Genomic DNA, 9,655 nt, shown 5'->3' on the forward strand with positions numbered 1-9,655 from the left:
TATGTATGTGTGGAGACAAATCACACACAAAGGTGGATACTTCGAGACCTGGGAGGGCTCATTCCACCTTCTGAAACCGACATCTGGAAATGACAACCAACGACAAACACTTTTACAGTCAGCCATTATTCAAAGAAATGTAATGTGGGGATGGTTTCACATGATCATGTCTTGTGACCATTCCTCCCTCGTTTCCATACTTTTTGGAGTGACATCCCTACATCCTTTTGTCGAGATCAAGTTCCACCGCTGATTGAGATCGAGCAATGTCCACACTGATCATGGTAGAAAAAGAGCCTTTTAATTCACATCAAAAGAGTACATGACAAAGTGAGACAGAGACTACCGACAGTATCCGAGCTCAGTCAAAATCTGGCCCGCAAGCAGTTTGGTTTACTTCATATATATACTTTTCCTGCTCATCTGTTTTCATGATTTTCTCAACTCCATCAGGTTTATATTTCCTTTCTTAGATATTGTATTCTTTGAAAGTAACAACACCCCAGCACTGGTTCTCTCCTGGCCTGGCAAAGCATTGATCTTTTCACTAGCAAGAAGATCTGTTATTGGTCAGGCAGATCTTTATCACAATATATAATATCTTCTTATTCTACTGCAAGATGTTCCATTTTGAACTATAGCAAAACAGTGCAGATTTATGATCGGGCTTCTCCGAGCTCAAGGCTCAAAGAATGTTGTAACAAGGCCAGCGAGAAAGCCAGATGTTCAGCTGCGTGACAAAGATATATATATATATATATATATATATATATATATACATATACATATACATATACATATATATATATATATATATATATATATATATATATATATATATATATATACACACTACTTGCTTTAATTGCTAACAGTCAAGAACTGTAGTTTGCTGAGAGCATTTTATGATGCCAACAAATGCTTTGGCTTTTTCTTTTAAATGCCACATTCAATTTCGCAAAGGTAATCCTGGTAAAAAAAAAAATAGCTGTTCTTGATTGGGAGATGTACAACAGCACCACATTTGCCCCTCTATTACTTAGAAACATAGTGGAGAAGGAAGACCACAATCATAATAATTTTTTAGAGATGGAATCTCGATGGATCGGCAAGGTGGTAGACGGGAAACTTTTCTATTGGTGGCACACCCTTATGAGTAGCTCCAAGTGGGCCATAACGTCATGAAAGCTCCGCCCGCACTTTCTCGCCTCATAGAAAAGCACCCCCTCCACCATCCTGACCGGCCCACCAATACCCCACCCCTCTGTAGTATAGTGGATACATTTCAACAATTATGACTTGAATATAGGTCATGAGGAAGCAAAATTACTTTTCAAAAACAACTCACACAAAAAAAGATACATATATTTTTAACTAACTAGGGTTTGTTATAAACAACAAGTAAGAATATATTTTGGCTATCTATTGTGTTCTTTATGAACAACAAACAAGAATATAATTTTTATAAACTGCAAGCCAGAGTAAAAAGAAAGTTTAAAAAAAATCCTAATATTTTCCAACAAGGCAATGTTTTGATCATATTTCTTTCCATCCCCGTTCTTGGTCCAAGCAATTTGAGACACTCATCCAATGTGAGTTTGAGTAGAGTGATCTTTATGAACGACAAGTAATTAAAAAAAAGTTTTTGTCAATCCCAAAGCACTAGTGTCTATACTTTCTTATTTCCCAAAAAAATAATACCACAATCACGGTGTCTCGACTAAATTTTAAACTAGGTTTTTCTGGGTCTTCAAAGATGGTTGGTTGGAAACTTCATGCACCACCATTGTCATCACTGTGGTTAATATATATATATATATATATATATATATATATATATATATATATATATATATATATATATATATATATATATATATATCTCTATATATATATCTCTCTCACTCTCTCACTCTCTCACTCTCTCACTCTCTCACTCTCTCACTCTCTCACTCTCTCACTCTCTCACTCTCTCACTCTCTCACTCTCTCACTCTCAATCACTCTCTCACTCTCTCACTCCCTCACTCTCTCACTCTCTCACTCTCTCACTCTCTCACTCTCTCACTCTCTCACTCTCTCACTCTCTCACTCTCTCTCTCTCTCTCTCTCACTCTCTCACTCTCTCACTCACTCTCTCACTCTCTCACTCTCTCACTCTCTCACTCTCTCACTCTCTCACTCTCTCACTCTCTCACTCTCTCACTCTCTCACTCTCTCTCTCTCACACACTCTCACACACTCTCACACACTCTCACACACTCTCACACACTCTCACACACTCTCACACACTCTCACACACTCTCACACTCACACACCATTACTTTTATGCCATGATGACAATAACACTGAATATCATAAGGCCAACGATCAATATATGGAATATCCATGTTCCCCCTTCACCAAACACTTCAATTACCCATGATCTGAACCCTTCTTCCTTAAAATAGTCATGGTACTCTGCAGCTACCTTCTTTAGGTGTTCCGCTAGTTCACAGAAGAAAACCATTTAATGATGTCTGGGATTCTGCAAGATTATTTATTCGTATCCTTATCTCTATCCTTGTCCTAGTTATCCCTTCATGTAACAATATGCCTTGTTCCAGGCGTACAATGCCTTTGTCCCCTTCATGCTGTGGCACACGAGATGCATAATTGTATACAAGGGCCCTATAAGTGTTTTCTCATATACGCCTTCCTCATGCAATTGATCCCAATGTTTACCTTTTTCTTCCCTGTGCACCCTGTCACAACCCATTCCTTGTTTCCCCTTCCATTGACCTACCAAACATTCTAATCTCTAAGACATTCCCAAAATGTCCTCACTATCTGTTATTGTCCATATTATCATGATTATACACATGCTAATCAAAAAGCACTGCCAGATCTGTTATAAACCTCCAGTAACATTTCAACTCTTTGCGATTTCCTGCATCCTTTTGCAATGAGATGCGTGAATCTATGATTGGCTTACCTTTTCTTGAGAGCTCCTTGGGTAATCAATAATACCTGAAAAAGTCCAGTCCACTGCGTCTTCAGGACGTTCCTCCATTCGAACACCCTGTTGTCAAACTCTTTCACAATATTTATTAGCATCACAAGAATTAATATTCATTTATACATGTCCATATATTTTCCAGACATTTTACCAATAATTATATGTACTGTTTGGCCGAGCACTTACAGTGGTGACCTGGAATCCCAGAGCCCTAAGCTCAAGTTTAATTTACCACTTAACAAACCCCCGAGGGCTAAATCAGCCTGTCACTCCTTCAAGACTGGCAGTGCAAAGTAAACTACTGGTCTGAGCTCAAATACAATAAACAAATGTAAACAGCCCCACGGTCTACCCTTGTGACAAAAGTAAAATTGTCTGATTAAATCTCAAGAATTTCGGAGCAGGAAGTACAGTGCACGGAGAGCCTTCACACGTATGGTGGCCGCTATGATATGAAAAACGCGTTTTTAAAATACCAACCGATGCTGACGTCAGAAGACAACAAATGCAGATCTCAACGTATACAAAGATGGTGTGAATTCTTCCTGCCCGAACCGACCTGTGGGTTCACACCACTACCTTCACCACAGATGCATGTGATCACCTGCACTCACCACTTGCTCACCCACTGACCCAAACGATCCTGATGGTGCAATTATCCCAATCGCCCCATGGCGTCCTGGTGTTGCAGACTCCCCTTGCAGACCCCTGTCTCCCGCATTGCCATCCATGTTTCCCAGGTGTTCCTGGCCTACCCCCATCGCCACAAGGGCCAATCATGTCATCATGACCACTCGGGCCCGGAGGTCCGATAGGACATGAACCACCAACAGTTCCACTGCCTCCCGCTTCTCCAGGCGGTCCAGACAACCCAGTGGCTCCCTGGGCACCACCATGAAGCCCATGAGGAGCACATAATGGCAGAGTCATGAGAATATAAGATAAATGGAAATTTATATACAAGCACCCATACAGGTGCTGTTTAAGGACTAGCCCCCACCAGACACACACCTCCCCAAAAAAGGGACCCCGTCGGGTCTTTATTGATACCCCTCCCCCCACCAGACACACACCCCCCCTCCCCCCTCGGAGGGAAGGTGAGCTGGAGGTGAGAAGCTTCCTTGGACCTTCCTGCCTCGTGCAATCCTTGACAATCCGGCTCGATGGTTCTCGAACCTGCAACTCGATGCCGCTGCAAGCACCAGGTAGTTAGGTGGCGTTGATTGCCAATGGAACTCCCCCACAGGCGCTCGGCACGTATGCTCATCGAAAGGGCCGATGGTGGAAGGTAGCCAGGGAGGATGTCGTTGTTGTAGTTTTTCATTTTTGCTTCATATGTGCTCAATATATTACTATCGATTTAACTATTCTTGACTAGCACACTTTGCGACATTAAATATCCTCTTATTTCCACAGTTCCCCTACATTGTGTCATCTGTACAGTATACACATATCAGAAATATGCTTTCACCCTCGGCTAGATTGCATACCGCAATTAGCACAGAATCACTTTCCAAGATGTTATTCTCAGTGTACACTACATACCCTGACAGTTATGTCCAGTATCGGACATCTTTCGATTACCACATTTTACTCCAGCAGTGAGTCAACCAACACTGCATAATCAGATATCATCCATTCATCCATTTGGACCACACTTCTGCAAAGCATTTGGTGCTGCCCAAAATAAAATAAAATAAAATATTTTCCTCTGTTCCCGGCTGAGTTACGTATGGAATTATGTCCACAGCCCCAGTTGCGATTTTAACTCATTCTTCATTCAAACTTGTCATGGTAATTGTTTTTAAAATCTGTCAAATTCTCAATTATCTTTTACATGAGCCTAAAGTAAATCCCAACACACACTCCGCACCTCACTTGCACGATTTGCATTTCCTCTTACAAACTGTCAGAGCACACTGTCTATTGTTTGTGGCTCTTGGCGACTCCTGACTCTCAGTATCCCTGGTTCCTGAGGTTGACTCCGCCTGTCATTCCTCCCAGGTCGGCGAGATGGGCACCAATTCCAGTGAGTGCACTGGTCGAGGGACACTGCATCCGTGGCACTGCAATGCCCTTGCGACGATTGATACTAGTCTGTCGCCACGTGCTGCACAAGAATGACGACTCGAGTCCCGACCCATGCCCATCATGACAGCAGCTGTGCCCCTGCACGTTCGAGCAGCAGTTTTGTAGCTTAATGTTCAGGGTGCCTGCAATAACTTGCCAACTCTTCGCAAAAAGCATCGTGGGATCTTTAATGTCCACGAACCGATGTTAGCAAACTTTGCAGTGCATGTGAAACACCAGGATGGCAGTTTAGAGCTGCGTTGAGATTTGAACCGAGGCTGCACAGCTCAAAGGGCAGCGTCCATACCTCCAGACTCTTCGGAGGTGCAGGGGACTGTAGGGGGTTGGCACATTGTGGAATTTACTCAGGGTCCAGCACACAATGGTCTTGTCCATTTGCACATGTGTACTTGCAAACTTATAAGGCCAGGAGGAACTGCTTCAAAAATTTACACAGCACTCGTATTTTGACCTGGCCTGATATTAATACGACCCAGATGTTGTCTCCACTCGTGCTTCGTGCTCCATCTCCCACACCGTACAGCCCTCCCTCCTTCGAGGGCTTCACACACGGCTTACTACATACATTCAACCACAGATGCCTACCACCCTTGATTGTAAAACTGAGCTCCTCACAACAATGATGCAACCAACCGTGCTGATAATTTCCGTGTTTCATTCAGTTTCTAAAAAGATATTTCTTTGACAAAGCATCTCCCCCTCTTCAGGCAAGCTCCATGCAACCCGACTTCACAGCAGATCGCGCACAGATCGGCAAATCTCATACTTCACAGCAGGGTGTTACTACAACCAGTCTCGCTTAACCAGCACTTATGGTTAATTTTAATCCCATGAATTTATCCTGACAGATAGAGGCTCATATAAGGACAACAAACATGCTCCTCTATCCACTTTCGTACAAGGAGCTCGATCGTGCCAGCAGAGGATCAATGCTCCGTGACAAGGCCCGCACTGGCCACGTGGTCAAAGATCACGAGCAATTTACCCCCAAAAGCATTTCCATTTGATTGAGTGTGCAGCTTGTCTAACATCTTTTTCCTGGTTCTTGGATGCCATTGTTTAATTCATGATAAGCAAGGAATTCTTTGCCTGATTGAGTTGACTGAAAGGTTGCATTGGGTGGTCTACCATTGCCTTCCTCGCAGCAGTTCAGGCAACGTTAACATTCGTCCACCGATATCAATTCACACAGCCCAACTCTGGGCACAGCATGTGCAGTTCCACACAGCGGGGCACCATTCTCACAATGGGGCATCCTTCCCTCTGTGGGGAATCATTTCCTCCCACCTTCCATTTCCACACATCGTTTTCACGAGCAGCCGAGCTTCGTCCGCTGTTCTTTCAGCACCTAGCTTTAAATTTCCAGATATTATCACATCAGAATTAATGTCAATTCCTGTTCTTTTAATGGATATTATACTGATTTTGAGTTGGCTGCACTGTAACCTTCACTTCTGCCTGCGTTTTTCGGCCACCTCCTCACCGGGAAGGCAAAAGTCGTGGCCAGCAACCTCATACCTTCCAGGTTTGGACACAACCTCGACGGATTAACGAAACCCTCAGGTGGGTTACCTGGTATTCTCTCTTGATTGCCTCGCTCCCTGCGCTGAGTTGCACGGGTGGGGCAAGGTGTTTTCTCAACTTATTCTTTTAATCTTAACACTTACAACTTTTCTTTTTTTTCTTTTTTCAACATTATTTATTTGTCATGCTTCTTCCTTACACATCTTACAAGCTTCAAGTTTGGGTTGGGCTTATTCACATATGCATATCTTAACGAATCTTATTCTAGGAATGCATATGGGTACTTTTATATGATCATTCATTGCATGATTCTAATTGATCACATGACCTCGGTCCATATTTTCCGTAACAGCTTTATTTTTCCCCGTTTCATTGATCATTTCTAGAGTATTCTTGGACTGGTCAGTATTTTGCCCGGGTGTTCTCGGGCTGGGTCGGGTGTCTTTCACACCTTTCCACGAACCCTCACACTCCGTTGCACACCTTCCACGTCCTCAATCTCCCAAAGATATACCTTGTCTCTTGAAGATTTCTCAGGTTAGCTTTCCAGCATTTGCCCTCAATCTCCCCTTCAGACCTTTGTCCTGCAGAGGTTTCTCAGGTGAGTCTCCTGGCGTCTCCCCTTCAACCTACCCTTCGGACTTTAAAACCTCCTGGGGTACCCCTCTTTTGATGTGTATAAAAGCTCCCTCTTCCCGTTCTTTTAAGACAAGGACAGATCACAAAGAGGCAGCAAATCTGTATGCCCTGGTGCGAGAAAAGAGGCAGTTCTTACCTTATCTTTAAGCCGGCCGGCTTCTGTCCTCTTTTGTCTCACCAAGGCAGCAGTTCCCTCTCCCCCCTGGTCTGTCTTATCCTGTCCATGATGCCAAATGTCGAGATCAAGTTCCACCGCTGATTGAGATCTAGCAATGTCCACGCTGATCATGGTAAAAAAGAGCCTATTAATTCACATCAAAAGAGTACATGACAAAGTGAGACAGAGACTACCTACAGTATCCCAGCTCAGTCAAACTCTGGCCCACAAGCAGTTTGGTTTACTTTACATATACTTTTTCCTGCTCATCTGTTTTAATGATTTCCCCCACTCCATCATGTTTATATTTCCTTTCTTAGATATCGTATTCTTTGAAAGTAACAACACCCCAGCACTGGTTCTATCCTGGCCTGGCAAAGCATTGATATTTTCACTCGCAAGAAGATCTGTTATTGGTCAGGCAGATCTTTATCACAATATATATCTTCTCATTCTACTGCAAGATGTTCCATTTTGAACTATACCAAAACAGTGCTGATTTATGATCGGGCTTCTCCGAGCTCAAGGCACAAAGAATGTTGTTACAAGGCCAGCGAGAAAGCCAGATTTTAAGCTGCACGACAGAGAGAGAGAGAGAGAGAGAGAGAGAGAGAGAGAGAGAGAGAGAGAGAGAGAGAGAGAGAGAGACAGAGACAGAGACAGAGACAGAGACAGAGACAGAGACAGAGACAGAGACAGAGACAGAGACAGAGACACAGAGAGACAGAGAGACAGACTACTTGCTTTAATTACTAACAGTCAAGAACTGAAGTTTGCTGAGAGCATTTTAATGTGCCAACAAATGCTTTGGCTTTTTCTTTTAAATGCCACATTCAATTTAGCAAAGGTAATCCTGCTAAAAAAAAATAGCTGTTCTTAATTGGGAGATGTACAACAGCTCCACACTTTTACATAAAGAAAAAAATATAACGATTATGAGTTATATGTAGATTTACAGCTAAATTTCACAAGAAATACGAAGTTTTTCAAGTTAATAAAACTGACTGAGAATCGCCTGCTTTGATTATGTTAATATTAAGCTGGTGTTTTAAAAAAATAATCTCTCAGTGCTTCATTTTCTTTTCACATTTTTGTGATCCCAACAGACTGTTTTTTTTTTTGCTTTCTCACCTGCTCTGCAGGTGACGCATTGTTCAAGAAATTCAGTAAAATACTCAATGAACAGTTCATGGTTATACTTTTTATGATGCCACAAATCACAATTTGCCTTATGTGGGCTTTTGTGGGGAAACCAAGGCTCGTACGTAACACGGAGATCCGTCCCAATGTTGTAACGTTAGAATGTGGAGGGTCATCAACAGCGTGGCCAGTTGGTTCAATTTCATACCTCGTTTTTCTTGCCATTTCCTGCTACACTCTTGCTTTCAAGGCACTGAAGTTGGATTTTGTTCATAAGGAACCAAAGTTCATTACTTTCAGCATGACTGTTTGCCTACTCATTTGCCTGGCCTTTGTTCCAGCTTACAATAGCACCGAAGGAACATTCAATCTCATTACAAAAATATTTACTGTCATCGTTACATCATTTGGATTGTTGGCGTGCATCATGTTACCAAAATGTTATATGGTTTTCATTCAATGTGTAAAATAAATCCAGGATTTCCATTAAAATGTTTGTTGATAGCAATTTTGCATTAAATTCAAATGATTTACATTGAAATTTAAGAGAAATTTTTACAAGCGGTGAAAAGATATAAATGACTAAACCTATAAGTTGCAGTGCATGAAAAACACAAACACCCACTGCCAAATGTAAGCTGCTACATTGTAAGCTGTTACACACTGTAAGCTGCTACATTGCTTATGACACCATCAGTGAGTCCACAGGTTGGCCACAATGTGAGATATGATTGTGATTGATTGGCCACGGTCACCCCTTGTAAAAATTGTAACATTGCCTTTGTGTGCATACAACCAATTACACCATTGAACAATGCATTATTGCCAGTGTCTGGATTCACAAATGCTCACAAACAAGGAAAATAATGTCGTGGTGCTCATCGACTTCCAGCAACGATTCAGCCAAGAAGCTCCCTACAAAAGGTACACTTCTGTTTTCGGTGCATAAACTCTTTACAACAGGTAACCTAAAATGTATGCAAAGTACTGGAAGGACATCAACCAGAGGTCAGGAACGCGAATTGGTTGAATAATCTGTTGCCAGGTAACCAAAAAAGTCGACCCGTAAACGATCCGCAGAGCTTGGAATTTCGCGTTCAACATTGC

The 9,655-nt window shown here is 42.3% G+C and overlaps 1 protein-coding gene across 1 annotated transcript in view; it reads left to right on the plus strand.

Moving 5' to 3' along the window:
* Positions 1 to 9,020, plus strand: part of LOC147035708 (extracellular calcium-sensing receptor-like) — a 61,868-nt gene extending 52,848 nt beyond the window's left edge. The window contains exon 6 of the mRNA XM_085869165.1: positions 8,551 to 9,020. Coding sequence (XP_085725291.1) covers positions 8,551 to 9,020 — 470 coding nt within the window. The remainder of the gene's footprint in view (positions 1 to 8,550) is intronic.
* The last annotated feature ends 635 nt before the right edge of the window (positions 9,021 to 9,655 follow it).

Source organism: Eptatretus burgeri, chromosome 1 (genome assembly GCF_056783735.1).
Source record: "Eptatretus burgeri isolate ZD-2024b chromosome 1, Ebu_testis_v1, whole genome shotgun sequence".
Lineage (NCBI taxonomy): Eukaryota > Metazoa > Chordata > Myxini > Myxiniformes > Myxinidae > Eptatretus > Eptatretus burgeri.